The sequence below is a fragment of the Drosophila gunungcola genome, unplaced genomic scaffold, assembly GCF_025200985.1.
Source record: "Drosophila gunungcola strain Sukarami unplaced genomic scaffold, Dgunungcola_SK_2 000062F, whole genome shotgun sequence".
Classification (NCBI taxonomy): Eukaryota; Metazoa; Arthropoda; class Insecta; order Diptera; family Drosophilidae; genus Drosophila; species Drosophila gunungcola.
In genome coordinates, this window is record NW_026453225.1 from 52291 (window position 1) to 73833 (window position 21543).

At 41.5% G+C, this 21543-nt stretch overlaps 1 protein-coding gene and 1 long non-coding RNA gene across 2 annotated transcripts in view; one reads left to right on the forward strand and one right to left on the reverse strand.

The window, feature by feature from the left end:
• Positions 1 to 1027: 1027 nt before the first annotated feature.
• LOC128264250 (uncharacterized) lies at positions 1028 to 2236 on the reverse strand. Its single transcript, XM_052999661.1, has 2 exons — positions 1825 to 2236; positions 1028 to 1734 (listed from the first exon to the last, which is right to left on the reverse strand). The coding sequence occupies exons 1-2, from the start codon at positions 2234 to 2236 to the stop codon at positions 1028 to 1030; spliced, it is 1119 nt and encodes a 372-aa protein (XP_052855621.1).
• An 868-nt stretch (positions 2237 to 3104) lies between these two features.
• The window catches only part of LOC128264259 (uncharacterized), a 114818-nt gene continuing 96379 nt past the window's right edge, over positions 3105 to 21543 (forward strand). Inside the window, exon 1 of the long non-coding RNA XR_008268690.1 lies at positions 3105 to 3199. This is a non-coding gene — a long non-coding RNA (uncharacterized LOC128264259). The remainder of the gene's footprint in view (positions 3200 to 21543) is intronic.

Below are 21543 nucleotides of genomic sequence, written 5' to 3' on the forward strand. Positions count from 1 at the left end.
AAAATTAATAAAGTTAATTTTATATTTACAGGATAGATGTGTCAATATCTATTTACAAAATTAATAAAGTTAATTTTATAATTACAGGGAAATTTACCCGTCCAATGATATTACAAAAGAAAGAAGCTGATTGTTTATGGGGAAAACAACCAAAATGCCACTCTTTAGTTTAGAAATAGAAATTAAACGCACAATAGGTTCAATTGAAATTATTTCTTAATTTTATTAGCTGTGCTCGGAGTTGCAGCGATTTTGTATAACTGACTTGCAGAAAGCTTGACATCAAATTTTTGTACATGTTTTCGCTGTAGCTCAGCTGAATAGATAACGCGACAAATGTAGCGAGATAATAAAGACGAAGAACAATAAACATGCAAAGCTGTATAATAGCCCTGCATAAGTAGTGCACACCTATAAGCATTTTACTAGGTGCTGGCGGTCTGCTCTAAACATACTCCCCCCGTTGGAAAAGGCACGGTTCCAACCAAATGGGATTCGATGGGCAGAGCGGTTAGTTTGGTGACGGGCCTTTTGGTAAGACCTGTAGCTTTCCGGACCACCGCTACTCTGACGACGCCGTCCTTTCCGGGTATGACTTCATGGATGCACCCAAGCTGCCATTTCATCGGTGGAAGGTTGTCATCCTGAAGCAACACAACACGACCGATTTGGATGTTGGATGTTTTGATCCGCCATTTGCTTCGTTCTTGCAACAGGGACAAATACTCTCTGCTCTATCTTTTCCAGAAGTGCTGCTGCATTTGTTTTATTCTTTGCCAATTGCTTAGCCGGCCTTCGTGAAGATGATTAACGTCAGGCTCAGGAATCCTTGTGTAGCTGGAACCTTTGAGGAAATGCGCTGGCGTTAGCATCTCAAATTGTCAGCGTTTTCTGAAATTGGACAAAGCGGACGGGAGTTAAGAATGGCAGAAATTTCATATGCAAGAGTTCTTAATTTATCAAGGGCTAAGATGGCTGCACCGACAACTCGGTAGAAGTGAAATTTTGCCGATTTTACAGCCGCCTCTCATAGACCATTATCACTCCAAATACGTGGACTGCCTCTGAGGCTAATGAATCTTCTCAGAGCTGCCGTGAAAGAATCCGTTGTGAGATCCTGGACGACTTCCAAGTGCGCAGCCTTCATCGAAAAGCAGACAAAGACGACGATGTAGCACTTGTGGGGTGCTTTGTTCCGGGCCTCTGACTTGTGATAGAACGGGTTAGGCTGAACTCGACCTGCTGGCAGGCTACCCATCACGTGTTCCCAAGCCACAGGCTTCATCCGAAAGCATCTGACGCATTTGTTGATGACGCTAGCCACGAACTTTCGTGGCGCCTGTGGTCCTGCGTGGAAGTATTTCTCATGATAATAGACGATAATCGCCCTGGTGACCGGATGATCCTTGGGTAACAATATCGGATGCTTAGTCTCGTAGTCCAAGCTCGCATTTTGAAGCCTTGGCCTCAGAGAAATCAACTTGCTCTTTGGAGGACAAGGCTGGCCTTGGCTAAGAACCTCATACTCCACCGCTATGTGAACCTGTTGAACGCTCCTTAGAAGCAGAACGGTTCCGAAGCTGATCTCGTCAACGGCAATGAATCGATAAATGTATGCGAAAACACGCTGCAACTTGTCGAATGAGTTGAGAAACTTGCAGTTGATAGATATGTCAGTGCCAACGGTTCCAATTAGCGCCGTGGAACGCCGTTCCGGAAGGTTCTTTACTGCATCTAATAGGGAGGGCCAGTTCGACGCTCCTTACAGTAGAAATGGAGGTCCATTTGCCCAAAGGGACTGCTCCAGCAATTCTTTGGGGGTACATCCGCGCGATACCACATCCGCCGGATTCAAGTCTGTTGGAACATGATGCCAAGCCACAATTTTCGTCATTTCCTGGATTTTCGCGATTCTATTAGACACAAATACGTTGAACTCCCTCGGAGGTTGCCGAATCCAAGCCAACACAATAGACGAGTCCGACCAGCAGTGAAAGGTGCAATCAAAATCTATGGTTTCCTTAACGTTTACGATAAGCTCAGCCAACAAACACGCTGTTGAAAGTTCCAATATTGGTATTGTTAAAGCTTTTAAGGGAGCTACTCTTGACTTGGCGCAGAGTAGATGTGCTTCAGCGTTGCCTTTGGCCTCCGACCGCAAATATGAGCACGCTCCGTAATTTGCTGTGCTAGCATCACAGAATCCGTTCATCTCGACGGAAGCCTGCGAATGCATTACGAATCGTGAAAATTTTAGGTTCTGGACGATCGACAACTCCCCCCATGACGAAAGAAAGGGCTCTGGCAGTGTGTCGTCCCAATCCATGTTAGTGCTACATAACTTTAGCAAAAAAATTTTGGATTTTGTAACAATGGGTGCTATTAAACCAAGCGGATCATAAAATTTCACAATTGTTGACAACACAAGACGTTTTGTTGCTCGTTGACTTGATAAAATTTGTGAAAAGTTAAAGAGAAGATTATCCGAAGATGGATCCCAGACCAACCCCAAAGCTTTGGCGATAGCTGATCCGTCGTGGAATTTTATCAATTGCTCTTTATCGCGATCAGACAAACACAAAAGTTTTCGAATCTTTTTTTTTCAGTATACCTAGAGGGTGTTATCATTCATCAAAACAAAATTTTCAGAAGATTTTTTTAAAATTAATATAGATTTCAGACGCGATATATTGCTCCTAAACAAAAAATTTAAAATTCTATATTTCCCAAAATGTTTTGTTTTTTGTTATGTTAAAATTCATCCGATAAATATTGTCGAAATAATTTCAACGATTACGAACACTCAGAATATTTCAGATTTTTTTTACGGCAGTCATATGGGTTCATGGTTGGAACTTGGTAAAAGTCATAAAGTAAATGCATATTTGCATTCAAGTATACTAGCTCAAATTTTGTACACCTTTCTTTAATAAATAAGTCATTTTTATACCCTTGCAGAGGGTATTATAATTTCAGTCAGAAGTTTGCAACGCAGTGAAGGAGACATCTCCGAACCTATAAAGTATATATTCTTGATCAGCATCACTGGGAGAGTCTATCTAGCCATGTCCGTCTATCCGTCCGTCTGTCCGTCTGTCCGTCCGTCTGTCCGTCTGTCCGTCCGTTTCTACGCAAACTAGTCTCTCAGTTTTAAAGCTATCTGCATGAAACTTTCCCAAAAGTTGTCATTCTATTGCAGGTAGTATATAAGTCGGATCGAACCGGATCGGACGACTATAGCATATAGCTCCCATAAGAATAATCGGAAAAATAAATAAAACAAAATTATAACTTTGGTGTATTTTAATTTTTTTTAGTTTTTCGAGATATAGTAATGGTTAAATATTTCAGAATAACGATTTAAGCTTCAGCAAAATCGAACGACTATAGCATATAGCTCCTTTAGGAACAATCATAAAAATAAATAAAAAAATTATAGCTTTGGTGTTTTTTAATTTTTTTTAGTTCTTCGAGATATAGTAATGGTTAAATATTTCAGAATTACGGTTTAAATTTCATCAAAATCGGATGACTATAGCATATAGCTCCCATAGGAACAATCGTGTAGCTGCCATAGGAACTATCGAATAATTAAGCTGCAAATCATCATAGCTTCAATGTTTTTAAATATACACGCAAGTAAATCATAATTTTAACGTTTTCAAGAGTATTTAGTTTTTTAAATAGCTGCAAGGGTATATGAACTTCGTCTTGCCGAAGTTTGCTTCCTTTCTTATTTGTACTATGTTTGCTATAAAGAGCTAAACGCCGAAAATAACGACTGGTGGAGTGGACCGTTGTCGTCGTGAATAATGACCGGTTGCCCAGAAACCAGGAAAAATCTACGTTTGCAAGGTGTGCAGGTAGTCACGCCACAAGAGCTCAAAGAATTGTTCCTTAATGTGGGTGATACTTTGCCAAACTGTCAGGTTCGATATTTTGTATTCCTCCAAGCTGGGCTCTAGCACGTTCCGACCAAAAAATACAATGGAGTGAGGACCTCTCCATCGTTGGGATGTTCTGAATGTGGCACTATAATTGCGACAGTTTGGATATCCTCGTACGTGGTTAATTTATTTTATTTTTGGATGTTGATGCACTATGATCAAAGCTTGTAACGCGCGGACAGGCTAAACAAAATATATAAAAAACTATAAAACCAATTAATAATACTAATTAAGTGTTATGTAAGCTAAGATTAATGCTTTTAAGAAATGGTAAAGCGTCAGTAGTAGAAATCATATGATAGAGTTTATGATATTCATTAAATAGCACTCTAAATGGTTCATACATATCATGGTTTGATCTACAATGTTTAAAAATGAGAGGAATACAGTTTCTAATGATTAGGCACTGAGAAATTTAGCTCAATACTTACCACCGTCGAGCAAATATTAAAAAGGTTTTTTTTGCACAGACTTTTTTCGGTTTATATTCTCACCGAATTGGGCACTCCAAACTGGTGAGCAGTACACCAGGATTGGACGCAATAATGAAATAAATAAAGTCCTTGTGACACACAGATAATCGAATTTCTTTGACCGTTTTAAAAATCCATACACTTTCCTGGTTTTATTCATCATGAACGAAATACGTCAGAAAATTTTTGTTTTGGTCCAGAAGAACGACAAGGTCATCAATTTGTATAATTCAAGTCAACTCACAACCACCCAAAGTATAAATTGAGTGTAATTATTTCGCTTTAAAAGGCGTTAAGATGCGTTTGTCAGTCTGAACTGCGACAAATATTGCAATGTTGCAGGCATAACTTAACGTCATCTGCGTACATAAGGACGCGCGACTTTGTTAAGACTAAAGGGAGATCGGTAATTAATAATGTAAAAATAAATAAAACAGTATCCTAGCACAAATCCAATATCACCGTCACGGCCCGTGGCAGTCCTGGAATTGGCGGCTCATTAAACAGAAGCGGTCCTAATCTCGAGCAGGAAATAGGTGGAGTCAGGGCAGATCCAAGTGGGCGGGATGCCTTACAGTCTTATCGGACCCTAAGGTATCTGGGAGAGATGCTGGACACACGTCTGTTGTACCGCGAGCACCTCGAAGAAGGCGAGAGAGACCAAAGGATCGCTTTGTAGAATCCTGCTGAACGCTAGAGGACCGAGCCAGGATAGAAGGAGGCTCCCCGCAATTGCTATACGCTGCACCGATGTGGGCGGAGGCCAATGCCGTAATTAGCGACATGCGAGGGGTCAACTCAACGTATCGCCAGTGCGCTGACAGGATAGCTTGCACCTTTAGAATAATCTCTGAGGACGCTGTTCTTGTTATAGCTGGTCAAGTCCCGTTGGGCGAACTGGTACGAGAAGCCAAGGATGTTCGGACCACCTTGGGTGACATCCATGCAGAGCCGAGAGCCAAGGTCGATTCTAGGGCCCGTGCCAGACTGCAGAGCGTCAGCAACTGCCAGGAAGCATAGGATACCTCTTTTTTTAAAGGACGCTGGACCCACAAGCTCATCCCTTGCATCGAGTCGTGGGTAAACCGAAAGCATGGTTAGGTAGATTTATACTTACATAGGCACTAAGTGGTCACGGCTGTTTTCGGAGCTACCTGAAGCACTACGGACATGATACGGGGGATGGTTACCCGGAGTGCGGCAGCGGGACTGTGGAAGACGCTCAGCATACCCTGTTTGAGTGTCACCGGTTTACCATTTAGGTGCTAGCTGGGGCGAAAGTCCTACCGGAAATCATCGTTCCCCTGATGATAAGGAGCCAAAGGTCATGGGAGGCAGCAGCAGCATTCGCAGCAAGCGTTCTGCGAACGTTGGAGAGGAAAAGGAGAGGAGCAGATGACTAGGTGGTCATCTGTCGCGCGAAGCAGTGCTTTGCGGCGGTACCGCGAGATAAGGCCCCCTATTCACGCACTAGTCATCGTTGTAAGTTTTTAAACTTTTACTTAGACTCGGATCAAAGATTTGGGAAAACTGCCCGAAAAGATTGGCAATTGCCGATCGCAATTGGGGAAGAGTCGGATTTACGCTTAGTCACAGAAATTTATAAACCTATTCTGGAGATTTTGAAAACTGCCATGTTAGTGCATAAATAAAGTTCGAGCCAATTAAAGCCAGATATACAGGTATTTAAGCAGTCAAAGTAAGTTTTGAGAACACAGTGGGTTCGTTTAACAGACTTCTCCACTTTGTCCTTAAGCTCTGATCCTGCAGGAACAGACAGCTCAAAAGTTGGGTGATAAGGAACATCAGGTAACGTAAGTGGTGACATTCTTAATAAACAGACGCGACCCGAAGAACCAGTAAGCGACCCAATAAGCAACCCGAATAATTCTGAACATGGTTAACTTGAGATAGCGCAATGTCAATCAAGCCCTCAATAAAGTCATGCTGCGCTAAAGGAAGTAAGAAATTAGTTTTTTCATCTGTAGACCAAGTCACATTCGGTATATTAAAATCACCTAAAACTATTAACTGAAATCTATCTGACAGTTCTTAAAATGGTCTGTATAACGGATGGTTCGCATAAATCAGAAGCTCAAATGCTGGCGGAATGTTTGAATTCAATGTCATTCATTTCATTAAGAGATAGTATTCTTTAAAAATGGTCTGTATAACGGATGGTTCGCATTAATCGGAAGCTCAAATGCTGGCGGAATGTTTGAATTCAATGTCATTCATTTCATTAAGAGATAGTATTCAGACTTGAGTTTGAGTCATCAGCTATTAAGACTCCTACTACCCCTCGTCTGAAAGGACAATTAAGCCTATAAAAAGGAAGATGAAAAGGAAAAATTATCAGAATAATCTTAAGTCAGCTTACTAAGTAAGACCCTTGTATTTTGTTAGGAAAGAAGGAGGCGGGATGTTATTTTTTTGAAGACGGAGCAGAAAAGGGAGCTGAAGAAGAAGATGGCCCTTTTATGTTTTGTCTTACATTCAAACTATTTTACCACCATAATTTGTTCTTTCACCGAAACAGCTGTTTAGGTCTAAAAGGCCGCCTTTAGTTTGGCACATGAACGATTTTGCCTTGCTCGCAACCTCGTTACAAGCGTCACAACAGAGCTGCAGATTGGGCCCCTTAGAAAAGTCATCACCTGTTCAGTCTGTAAAACCAGCTCACTTAGTGTGCACTAAATTTTCACATAGCCAGCAAGTCACGTTTGACTGGTCAGCCCTGATTATCAGACTGCATTTCTTGCAGAAACACGGAAAATTGGTATTCATAATTATATTAAATCGGACGACCACTGTACCAAAGAAAGGGAACTAAAATTTGTAAGCGAGCAGTTAAAAGGAAGCGTAAGAGCGCAAAATCTGCACGCTTAGAACTTTCGAGAGATAGAGAGAAAGAAAGAGCGGAAGCTCAAAAGAGCGGGAGAATGTAGTGCAGTAAGCGAATGCAAGTCCAACGCAAAAAACAACATTGCGGCGTGGGCGTACAAAGCACGAATTGGAAACTGAAAATCACATAAACACAGAAAAGAAAAGACAAAAGCTTAGTTAAATTGTTAATATAGATCACTACTCGTGAAGCAAACGGAGGTATTGAAGTTTATATTTTAAGTCACCGATTGGTATAATTTTTGATATATCCCACCGATGGAAGTCAGAGAGATTTTCGAGTGTCCAGTGTTGTCCAGAAGCTAAATGGATTTTATTTCCGCTGTTGTGTTGCGCGGGGTGGAATGACATTCAAATTAACGCCATTGGCCGCTGAGAAGATTTTTAACTCCTTTAATGCTTGCATCTAGAACTCTAACTGGGAGCGTGCTACGCTCTTCTACGCCCGATGAAGTGCTTTTACCAGGATATGTGGGCATTTATGGGAAGATATGATACTTATTCTATATTTTCTGCTTTGGTGGCAAAGCAATCAAAAACGGCCATATATTTTTTGTATGTTGCCTTTCGCCAGGACGACTCCAGAGGCAGCCACGGGTTTTGTGAGCGGCAACCTATCAGCAGGAAGAGACAAAATGATTCGGTCTAGGAATTGTGGTGCAGATAGATAGCAGCGCTCACAGCAACGCACTACTCTGTTTACCAGTCCACGAGAGGTTACGATCCATAGAGTAATAGTATGATTAAAGCCTACAGCCCTGCGTGCATATTAGTTTGGTGAAAAATGTTGACATTTGTATGCCAATTTGTAATCCCTTTGGCTACTTGACTTCCACTGGTGTTTGCACAGTTTCTAGACGACCACCAACTCGACCACCAACACGACCGCCAACACGACCGCCAACTCGACCGCCAACACGACCGCCAATACGACCGCCAACACGACCGACAGCAAGGGTGTCAGATTCTGATGTTTTGGCCTAGGGATTTTACCCATTTCCTTTGCATATGGTCAGTGAGCATTTCGAAGAATTACTGGCTGCTTAGTAATAGGTACGTAAATTTTTTGTGGCTAAAAAAAACATTGGGTCAGCCAAATCTATTTTATCAAAAATTTATTCAATGCTATGTCTTTTAAGTCGATAGACATTTTCCGAATATACATATACAGCTTGTGACGGCCCACCGTCACAACAACTCTTAAAACTAAGTACAACTCATAAAATTGACATTATTCAAACGCGCGCCCAAAGCCAACTACACACGGTCACACTTCTTCGACGGAGCTATCGATCGCCGATAATCATCGCCCAATGACCCGATTATCCAGACCGGGATTATCGTCATCGTCCGTTCTGGTCACAGTAACCGGCGTCTATATAAGCAGAGGCCCGGCCTCAGGCCAGTGACTTGCTTTCCGACGAGCTTTGAAGGAACATCTCTAAGGAGGAATATCCGCGTAAGTGTTCTGGTAGATCTTGTCTAGTCGGCTCTACGACCTGGTGATGATCACACACCAATCAGTTCAACATTCGTCTATCAAGTAGTACAGGATTTGTCCCTTCCGTAGCGCCAAGCCCGCACACAAAGCACAATACAATACAATACAATACTCAGCAATATAGTCGGCCCTTCCGCAGCGTCGGTATCACTCAGCAAGCAGTCCTACACTCGGCCCTTTAGCAGCGCCGACACCAACCCAGCAGGCAGTACAATAGCTCCGAAATAATTACAACTGGAAACGTAGCACTAACCGCTCGTAATATTAAATATAACCATATAACCCTGTAGCGTTCGATTTGTGTTATTATTTGGTGAAAGGAGGTAAATCGATCTAAAGAGGAAATAAATTTCTGTCTCGAACCCTGGCGACAGCGAGCTTTACCGCCTCCCGAAACAGGGTCGTTACAAGCTTTGTAACTGACCTTTATCAAGTATCAGAGTGCCATGATAAAAACTTTCATATCTCTAGCATCTATAGCTTCCGAGATGTCGACGTTCAGACGGGCAGAAAGACGGTAAAACGGATATGGCTAGATCGACTCGGCAATTGATCCTCATCAAGAATATATTTTCGTTATAATGTCAGAAACGCTTTCTGTTAAGGGTTTTTTTACTCCACGAGTAATGCGTATAAAGAAAATTGTGAACATCCTCCCGGTGGACGGACTGTCGTTCTTTCAAGTAACAGTTAAAATGAGCAGGGGTGCGAATTCACGAATTATCATTATTATTGTGTATTTCCAGAGCTACATGTTGTAAAAAATTGTTTAATGCCCTAGTAGCATAAACAATATTAGCATGGAAACGTATTGAAAACCTTTTTCTTAAAATATCGTGACCTAATACATTTAACACACATTTACATTTTAAGGGTAAATACTGTTGCGTACGGAACAGATCTGTAGGAGCTGCGTTGGCCCGGTTTACTGCCTTATCAATGTGATAATTTCAAGAAATGGTTTTTTTAGTATAATGCCTAGATTGCAAACCTTGTTGGTGAACCCCATTGACTTGTTATTAATAGTTAATTTGTCTAATTATTCATTTTGACTTTTCGGTATTGAATCCTAGACCGTTTCTTTGAAACCACTCTCTTATAATTTTAGGGTACATGTTACTGATTTTATACACTCATTAATTTGGAGCAAGTACACCACTATTAATTGACAGGAATGACGATTTAACAAGGAACCTTTCGGTTTAATACAAATGAAGTAGGGTCTTCGCTATTGTGGAGGAATTAAAAGTATTACTTAATTTTTTTTTTTAATAGGGGGAACAACAGAAGATTCTTCTTCTGCGTTAACTGTGTGCATTGCTGGTAGTGCGACTCTACTCTCCTTGCGAGGGCGGCTGGAAGCAGGTCCATAGTCCAGTAGAACTGTAGATGCTGAGGAATGGTAGTCGGGCGGACCTCGGAAGGTCTTAAAAGTGCTCCCCTTAAGTCAGGTGTGGCACGCGACCCGTGCCCACTGACTTTAAGGTCCGCAGCTGAGGGGCTAATCCAGCTGTGTAATAACGGAGCATTCTCAGGGCCAGGCAACCCTGGGTCGTAAGTGCATTACCGTGGCTTTGGGGCAAAGTCACGGTCAACCTTTGTGAATCCCCAACATCCCTCAGGCCCGCCGAGCTTGCCTGGTCGAGCAAAGTGGGCAATTATGAACCGAAAAATGAACCTAAGCTTCGGATCTTGCGGGCGAGGTAAAACCCAAAAAAATTGCTGATAGCGTCGAGGATGAACCGCGGACACCCAGCCAGGGCTCCACGGTTACAACGAGATCGGAGGGGGTTGCTAAGACCAGCACTCTACAACAATCACAACATAAGCAAAACCCAGCCAGGTACCAGCAAGGCTACAGGAAATCCCGGCAAGAAGAGGGCGGTAACCCACCAACAGCGAAAGCCGAAGATCAGTCGGGCGGTCTTTATACTGGGCAAGATAGCCAAGAATGGGGCGGAGGGTAAGACTGACCAGAGAGACGCGACCGGAGGCCCCTCCAACAGATCACACGAAGAGAAACCGCTCCCACTCAAGGAAGAGCGGGGCCTACCTCCTTTGTAAAGAAGGACAAGAAGTTCAGCGAGACAGCCTGAGACAGTCTAGCGACTGCACTGTTGGATGTCGACGACGGTCGCCTGCTGTCCGAGAAGTCGGAGGCGGTTGAGGTCAAGCCAAGAGGCTAGCAGCCAGACGGACCCATTCCCTCCTTCGACTCGTTGGACATGGTCAGAGGGCACCGGGATACCAAGTGTGATTACTCGTTCTCGAGGACCTTCCTGGCGAAGTGCATTGCCTAGATCAAGAATGCATGGGAGGGCCTTAGAAATAGTTTCGTCCACGCCAGAGAGATTCCGAGCTCGAAATTGGGTTACCGAAGGAGCAATCTGACCAGACAAAAGTGTTGTCGCTTTTAAAGGCTCAGAACCCAGAGGTGTACACAGGGACTGGCGATTTTAAAGCTGGAGAAGGAGATGAAGTCGAGCCAGCCCTTTCTTTTCTTAATCAACCAGCGCTGCCTGCCGCAGTTGGAAAAAACGGACTACACCATCCGGTATGGCTTAAGGACCAAGGTCTTTCTGGCGGAAACGGACCAGATACTGGAGGAGGCCGATGACACCAACAAGCTGCTGGACGATATGGTCATCGACGACAAGACACCGATGCGGAATTTAGCAAATACAAGGTCGATAAATGTGTCGATACAACATTTGTTTTCTGCTAATGGGTGTATCTTTTTGGAAGTAGCGATTCCGTTTAGTCATACGGAGCCGATACGTAGCCCAAGTAGAACAAAATGGGTCAAATTCGGTAAGATTGTCCACTCGAATGTCAAAAAACAGGAGAATAAGGGTACAGTTTGTGGGAGTCAGTGAATTTTGTGAAATTCGTGCTTATATTACAAAGCTCGGTTCAGTGGTGTTAAGCGCATCCCTATTAAAACCCCTTCGCTATCGCGAGGATCGAATCTTGACTAAATATCAGATTAAACAATAAATACTTTAACAAAAAGGCGCCTGTGGAATTTGGTACACTAGGTCCACGCTTGAGTTGGCTTCTTCCGGTCTTCTTCCGGTCTCATTTTCTGGAAGCTTGCTGCGAGCTAGTTGATTTGCCCCTAAAAATTGTTTACAAAGTGTTATTAAATCAGTGTTCGTCCCAATGATCAAATACAATTGATTGCCGAATTATTAAAACTAGAATTGTGCTTAATCTTCTTGTGGTATGCTGTTCTGTTCATTTGGCAAAATATTATTTATTGCTTCCTCAAAATAGCATACAGCGTCACTCCCGTATTGTATGACCTCAAACACATTCCTGGAACGCTTGTGAAGTAAATTGCCAGCAGAGACACAGCTTTGCTTGTAGCCTGTCATTGTCGGCGTTTCCACCCACAGGATTTGGTTTTCCACGTGTAGCGCAGAAAGTTTCTGTTTGCTAACAGTATATTCCACCTGCGCATCATAGATACAATAACCGCGCGTAGGTGATCGCAATTCCTTTGCCCCTCACCCCGCGTGGCGCGCAGACAGTGTTGGCGTCACAAACGAGTGTGAATGCTTTTTCATAATCCTCAATCTGTACTCAGCCAGGGCTGGCTACGTATACATCAAAACGATCGGACAGCGTCCTCGTTCTGCGTGTACGCAACGAAACTTGGAGTCACCATCCCAGCCAGGAATACATCGGAAAGCTCTGTCAGCGTCATCAATCTGCGTCACCATCCCAACCAGGGCTGGCAACTCATACATCAAAATGCTCTGTCAGCGCCCTCATCCCAGCCATGGCTGTCAACGCATACGTGCAGGAATCAGGAGGAGTCACCATACGCATCAAAACGTTGCGTTACCGTCAATGTCAGTATCCTGCCACTCTCTGTTGCGTAATCACGAGTAGTTTGAAATTGCATTCTTTTGTTCACATAGTTAATAACGATTACTTATAAACCTATTCAATCCCTATTATAGTCTAAAAATTGGTTTGGATTCAATTTATGTTTCCGTATCCAAATATATAAAGTTCTACAGCAACTCTTCAACAGTCATCAGGCCTGAGGACAGCGTTGGATCGTGCGTATGTATGGCGTAGCCTTCAGCATTTAACTGACACATAATTCCATATAACATTTTTTTTGTCAGTCTGCACACTATTTTTTATACTCTTGTTTATTTAATGTAACCGGTCTAAGAGCCGTTTGCTTTTGAATTAGAAATTCATTTGACATAACGAAATAATGTAGTCCCTAACAACCATCGTCTACATAGATCAAAATTTGTTTCTTTAATTCTTAGTAACCTGCTATAAATATAATCTCATACATATGGACACCGTTAAAAATTAAGAACGTTAACTAGATTAAAGATCTTAGTGATAGGGACGTTTATATTTAAGCAACATGAACCCGAATTTCGTTTTTGATGAAGTAGATGATGTTTAAAATGAATTACTTCGTTATTTCTTTGAACGCACTTTTGGGTATGTAGCGCAGTGGTCGTTTATGGGTGGAATCTAATTAGATTTCACAGGTAGGGTGAGTGTAGAACGAGGCCACTAACATCTTGTACTCAATCTTCGATAGGTGCAATGTTTTGTCCGATTTGTGCTATTAGGCTGATTATCTATTGCTATCGATTTTCTGTCTACTAATGTTATTTCTGTGACACATCTTGTTCTGTCTTAACACTAACCCACTACCACTCTCCCCTAAGCATGCTGATCAAAAGTGTATTCGTTGCAGAATTAAATGGCGCCCAACAATGGAGGCAATCCAATCATACCAGCAATAATGTTATACTGTAAAAACATGTTTTTGTATCATTTCGGTCATAGCCGAACATTATAGTAAAAAGCATCGCACTTTGAATTCTTGATACCTTGGAATTATAGTTCAAATATTATGCCAGTTCTATATCAGGTTTTCAGTTTTTGAATGAACCCTATTTTCATTTAAAATAGAGAGTTTCTCTAGATGGATAGATTCGTCTAGTTCCTCTTTTATTTGTCAAGGCCTCAAAACATTAATTTTATAACCAGATCCGCATTCATTCATTCATTTTCAGTATATATTGCACCTATCGCACAAAAAAACATATGGCTGCTCTACTACCCAGGATAAGCCCCTATTATCGTAAAAATTATATCGCATTCCCTAAGGTCTTTTATATTGACAAAATTTATCGTAAAGCTTATCTCATATATATCGAATGTCTAATATCGTATATTTTAATTTCGCTTATATTTCTTTTATCCTATTTTCAACATTTTGTTTAAAAATTCATTCTCGTATACTCATCAAATCATACGTTAGACTACAAAAGTTTAAAATGTCGGTTAGGCGCAGTACCGAAAATGTAGTATCACTAGGCATAGATGAGTCGGTGATATGCACAATCTGCATCAAGTAATTGATTTGGAATTAATCAAAACCGCTTGTAAGCACAATTTTCACAAGTCCTGTCTACAACGTTGGCTGACGGATAACAACACTTGCTCAACGTGTTTTCAACCATATTCTCAATCCCAGATGGGAAAAAACTTAGATACATCTGCAGAGTTGATCTATTCTTATCAACGCAGCTTATCACAAACGAGAACATTGTAGTTTAAAATTCCGAGCAGGATGTCTTAAGGAAAATCGTAATGGGCATAGCCCAGTCGCAAACAACGTTTTTAATCAGCATTTTCTCATTAATCAAATGCGAGCTTTCCAATGAAGAATGGAAGAAAACCACGTAACACAGATGCAAGCATTTCATGCCAGAATGACAGAAACCGTGACACAGATGTTCAGCCAGTTGAATAGATCAACATTTCCTGGAAATAATACAGCTCAGTCGCATCGTGAAACGCGAAATAATTTGGAAAGAGCAAATTTTAAAAACAACAACCCAGACTGAAACGATCAACGTGATTTCATTTGTGATTTCAAATTGGCGAATCAAGTTCAGTGGCTCGGCTAATGATATTGCAGTCGAGGACTCCATATACTGTGTAAATTGCCTCACTACACAATGCCTTAATTTCAATGCGCTTTCCCAATACGCTAATTTGTTGTTTGAGGGTCCAGCTTTAGCTTTTTACTGGCGTGTTCATAGGTCAGTGGATAACTTGAGTTAGAACGAACTGTGTAGGCGGTTGATGGAAAGATATCAAGACCAGAAATCAGACCCTGAGATCAAAAGCGTCAGCCGTCGTCGCAAACAGGGTTCTAATGAAAGTTTTGATGAGTTCTTGGACGCGATGCTTTCCATTGCTGGCTCATTCCGAGAACCTATTCATGATACTGATATAGCTAGCGAAGTGCGCCATAATCTCAACCCATATCTCAAACTTAAATTACTGCATGTTGACACCTCAAATTTGGAAATTGTCCGTAAGGAGTGTCATCGCCACGAAGAATTTTAACGTAACACTCGGTCTAAATCAGTTCAACGCCCTAATGTGAATAAACGTTTCGTTAACACAATTCTCCACATAGACGATTCTGAAGGTCAGTATGAAGAAGAACGAAATGTCTACGCCAAAAGGCCGGCAGAAAAGTTCACTTGCTGTTATTGTGACAAAATAGGTCACAGATACTGTGTTTTTTGTTATGTTTGTGGGCGCCAGACGTGTATAAGCCCAACTGTGCAATATGTAAATCGGTTTTGGACATTAGCCGGTTCCAAAATGCGGGTGTCCGCCAATAGCTTCGGACAACCAAAACATTCCGGCTGCTCCGGCAACGGGATATTTATCAAAAGTATCTTTTCAAAACTCGGATCTATTAAATAACACAACTTTTGATTCATACCACCTGCGGCTTCAACCATATTTTAAACAAAGGTTCGAAATATCTGATGTTAATGCCATTGTTGCTTCCAAACGCCGTTCGGCCCTGCGCATCCGCACATTCTGTATGCGTAAAAGAGCATTCAATAATTGTATTGTTTCTTCTATAATTCAGAAAAAGAATGACATTCTGCCCTTCACAATTGTTGAATTATTTGGTCTTAAATATTCAGCTCTCTTAGACAGCGGAGCCAACAAAAGTGTCATTGGTGGTCAGCTTGCTCAGAAGATAATAAACAAGAAACCATTTAACTAATTCAGGAGCATAGTTCGTACCGCAGATAACAAATATAATCCGTAGCTGGTAAAATCCGTATAAATTTCGAATTCTTAATTGTGCCTTTCATACAGCAAAGCGTGATATGCGTTTTGGATTTCTGGATAACTTTTGGCATTTCCATCAAACAATCCTTTTCGATCAATGAAATCAATTTCAAACCGGAAGACGACTTGTCTCGTTTTTGTTCATCCAACATACAGAAATTGAAATTGCAAAAAGTTATCGACTTCAAAAAGGAGGGCTTGGGGCTTGACTAAACTGATTGACACATCTACTTCAAAACCCATTAAGCAAAGGTTCTATCTCTTATCGCCAGCAAAGGAAATCGACCGCATGATTCAGAATGATGCTATAAAAGAAGCTCCTTCATCGCCTTGGTCTTCTCCAGTTACCTTGAATATAATAGATTTCGAAGTTCCCCCTGAATTGGCCAACGCGTTCCTTAATACCTCCTATGGGTGCTCAATTGCAAAGCGAATTTATTTTTTATTGGCCCATTCCACGTACTTAATCTGGCAACATAGGCATACTGATTATCCTTGATCACTTTTCGAAATTCACTTTTCTGAAACCTGTGAAAAAGTGTAACACTAACGCGAGTGGGACTTATTCCTCAGAAGCAACAACTGTTAACTTAGGAACTCAATTCATCAGTCCAAAAGTATGTCTCCATATCAGTTTTTCTTTGGTCAACGCAATTGTCCTGCTGGTTTTCGCGACCTCACTCACTCACTGTGTCCTGAGCCACTCTTTGTTCCCCATGACCGGGTTCAAGGTTTACAATCGTACCGTTCATTATCGGTGCGTTCTCTTTGTGGCGGGTCTGAAGTTCACCTATTAACGTGCCACCTGCATCATGACAAGTCGGCTGTTGCTCGGCGCGCCGGAACCGTATTCCTTCGGCCTCCTTCTTGTGACTCCTCCGCTGTTGCTAGGCGCATCCGCTTCACTGCTTTTTGTGGGGAGTTTTAAAACTCCCCACAAGACCTCACCAGCGCTCTGAGCAATTCATACAGGGAAACGTGCACCGTTTCATACCACACCCACAATGATGGACCAAAGAACTATGTACTCTCAGGAATAAAGCACACAAAACGTACATCACCAGCTATGCTACCAAGAAATGGGAGCCATAAAAGGGAGCACTAAGAGCATACAAAAATGCGCTATTTGCAGCCAAGAAAGACTCTTGGAGGACCTACTGTAAATCGCTTAAAGGTATAAAACCAACGGCTAGATTAAGTAGGATCCTAGCAAAGGGGCATACTAGCCCTACTAAACAAACAAGTATCCCAGGAGACATTTTCCAGTAAACTTTTAAGAAAAGCCACCACCAATGAAAGGCAAGGGTGGTGTGCAAACAACACTGACAATTGAAAGAATTAAATGTGCGATAGACTCCATTGACAAATATAAGAGCCCGTTGCCAGACGGCATTATCCTGGCAATGCTTAAAACTGCAAATGACAGCATTAGTAAGCCATTTACGAGGCATGCTTAAGTTGTGCTCATACCAAAACCAGGAAGAAGAGGTCACAACCGATTAGCCTTACCATCTACATGATGACGGAACAACAGCATATTTTGGCCGCACGGCACGTATACCGAAAGGGCAGATTAACAGAGACGGCCTTGCACGAGCTGGTTCGTCATACAGAAAAGTCGCTAGACTGACATGATGGCTATATATTCTTAATATTGAAGGTGCGTTCAACAATGTGAACGCTGAATCCATCCTGAGCTCACTCAACACGATAGGTATGGAAAAAGGCATCAGAGCATGGATCCGTGTGATGCTTATGAGCAAAACGCTATGTGAAGAGAGGCACACCTCAGCGCTGGGTCCTATCGCCACTTCAATTTGGGAGAAGTAACTGTTGAAGCCTACGCAGAAAACGTAGTATTACTATTTTCAGGACCACTCCTGGATGTTATTGCGGAATATTGACAGGAGCACCCAACGAATAGGCAAAAACCTGCGGATTAGGTATATACCCCAATGAAACCGAGCTAATCCCCTTCACGCGAAGAACGAAGAACGAAGAAATAGATGGAATCGAAGCGGAGTTATCAGAGAAAGCTGAATTCTAGAAGAGATAATAGACCCTAAACTCTCATGGAAATAGAACATGACAGAACGAGTTAAAAAAGCATGCTTAACATTCTACTCGTGTAGGAAAATGTTTGGAAAAAACTGGGGTATACACCCAAGGATAACACTTTGGCTCTAGGCAGCAGTTGTAAGACCTATTCTGACATATTTTGTCCTAGTATGGTAGCCAGCTCTGACTAGGGCTTACAACGTTACATAATTGACAAGAATACAATAATCAGCCTGATCAGGAGCCTAATCAAGCCTACAGGGCCAGCGACCGCGCTGAACAGAATACTGGACATAATGCCGATAGAGGACGTTACCTCTCTGGCGAAGGGCAAAACAGACTACATGACAACTACGTTTAGATTTGGGAACGAGCTCACAACGACATTCCCAACAAGAGAATATTGGAAGAAAGGGTGAGCGGAAGAGATTGGGTGTTACTCTACACAGACGGTTCCAAGATGGACTGCGGTGTAGGGGCTGCAATTTTCGCTGAAGGCTGGGCAATAGAATCAAAATTCAACCTCCCGGAATCAGCGACAGTTTTTCACTATGTTTTCGCTATATTGGAAGCAGATAAGCTTTCTTGCCCAACGTGGTCTCAATCATGTTCACAATCCCAGATGGAACCCAACTTAGGTTCATCTGCAGAAAATCGAGTTATATCCAGATCTATGCTTCGCAACGCAGCTAATCAGAATGAGAACATTGTAGTTCAATATTAAGAGCAGGATGTCGTAAGGAAAATCGTAGTGGGCATAGCCAAGTCGCAAACGACGTTTCTAATCAGCATTTTCTCATTAATCAAATGCGAGCTTTTCAATCAAGAATGGAAGAAAACCAAGTAACACAGATGCAAGCATTTCATGCCAGAATGACAGAAACCGTGACACAGATGTTCAGCCAGTTGAATAGATCAACATTTCCTGGAAATAATACAGCTCAGTCGCATCGTGAAACGCGAAATAATTTGGAAAAAGCTAATTTTAATAACAATAACCCAGACCGAAACATCAACGGATTAGAAATTCTCCAAAAGCTAATAGCGATCGCAGCGATTTTTCGATGGATCGACACGATTTCAAATTTGCGAATCAAGTTCAGTGGCTCGGCTAACGATATTGCTGTCGAGGACTCCATATACTGTGTAAATTGCCTCACTACACAATGCCTTAATTTCAATGCGCTTTCCCAATACGCTAATTTGTTGTTTGAGGGTCCAGCTTTAGCTTTTTACTGGCGTGTTCAAAGGTCAGTGAATAACTTGAGTTAGAACGAACTGTGTAGGCGGTTGATGGAAATATATAAAGAAATCAGACCCTGAAATCAAAAGCGTTAGCCGTCGTCGCAAACAGGGTTCTAATGAAAGTTTTGATGAGTTCTTGGACGCAGTGCTCTCCATTGCTGGCTCACACCGAGAACCTATTCATGATACTGATATAGCTAGCGAAGTTCGCCATAATATCAAGCCATATCTCTAACTTGAATTACTGCATGTTGACACCTCAAATTTGGCAATTTTGCGTAAGGAGTGTCATCGCCAAAAAGAATTTTACCGTAACACTCGGTCTAAACCAGTTTACCGCCCTAATGTGAATAAGCGTTTCGTTAAGACAATTCTCCACATAGACGATTCTGAAGGTCAGTATAAAGAAGAACCAAATGTGTACGCTAAAAGGTGGGCAGAAATGTTTACTTGCTGGAATTGTGACGAAATAGGTCACAGATACCAGATTGCCTTAAAACTCGCCGTGTTTTTTTGTTATGGGGCGCCAGACGTGTATAAGCCAAACTGTGCAAAATGTCAATCGGTTTTGGAAAACTCCAAAATGGACATTCGCCGATTCCAAAATGCGGGTGTTCGCCAATAACCAAAACATTCCGCACAACCAAAACTTTCCGGCTGCCCCGGCAACGGGATATTTACCAAACGTATCTTGTCAAAACTCGGATCTATTAAATAACACAAATTTTGATCCATACCACCTGCGGCTTCAACCATATCTTAAAAAAGGTCCGAAATATTTGATGTTAATGCCATTGTTGCTTCCAAACGCCGTTCGGCCCTGCGCATCCGCAAATTCTGGATGCGTAACAGAGCATTCAGTCATTGTATTGTTTCTTCTTTAATTTAGAAAAATCACAATTGTTGAATTATTTCGCCTTGAATATTCAGCTCTTTTAGACAGCGGAGCCAACAAAAGTGTCATTGGTGGTCAGCTTGCTCAGAAGATAATAAACGAAAAAAAATTAAACAAATGTACTAAAGGAAACACAGTTAAAACTGTTTAGAAGGGTGTGAATCGAAACGGAGCCCTGCTTGGAGGTTCTTCAGGAAGAACCTTATCACCTTAACTTACCTACCTACCATCTCGTGTCTGACCGTGTCAAATGATTTGCTTTAATCTAACAGTGTCGATAGTGAAACTAATTGTATTACATATTTTTCTAATATTTTCTGCTACATCAAGAATGGCTGTTGTGCAGCTCTTGTTTTTTATGTAGCCAGACTGTTTTTCGCAAAGTAATTTACTATGTGTTAAAAAAATGTTCATTTGGCTGGCCATCATATTCTCATATGCATTTGAAAATATGGCAATATGGAAATTGAATATTGATTATTGATTTGTTTTGGGTACTGACAGAATCTTTGCAATTTTCTAAACATTTGGAAAGACTGAGGTTGTTAAGGAATTCATTACATGTGTTATTTGGGGGAGAATACAGGGAAGAATGATTTTACAGAACTTGTGACTAATTTCATTAAGACTAACAGCATTAGACATTTATCATTGAATCGAGGACATCACATTGGTTAATACATTGAAAACTAAAGCTATTATCACAATATATTGCAAACATTTTTCGTTGAGTTTATTAAAATCTGACTTCCCACATTTAATATTTTCCTATGCCTAGCTCCCTGATCAGTCCCCATTTGTATGTATTTCTTTCAAGAAAGTACGCGGACTTAGAAGATTTTATTTATTTGTTTACATGAGATCTCGATTTTTTAAACCTTTTTTCAATTCCTGAATGCTGTGTTACGTTTCTGTATTGCTATTTTAATTTTGTCATTAAACCATGGGTTTTCTCTTCTATTTATTCTCTTTGTTTTGAGGGGGCAAACATTTATTAAAGAAGAAAACTGTGTTTGTCTGGAGCCAATCGACGTGTTCTCTACTGACGTAAAATTATAAATAGCGTCCCACTTTAGTCTATTCTCTGTTCAGGCTGTTTAGGAAAAATACTTGCAGCATAATCGCAACAATTATATTGCTGAAATTGAGTCTCAGCTCAAAGTAAACCCTTTGGTATTTAATAAATTAAAAAGAAGTCGACCCCGACACACAATCTTCTATAAGTTATGGTGATTTAAAAGCCACTTCAGATCAAGAAATCGCTAATCTTTTTGCAGCATTTTTCTCCTCAAATTTGAGACCGCGACACAATGGAATGACGCTGTTAATCCTAGGTATGCTGGATATCACTTGTAAAAACTTGAT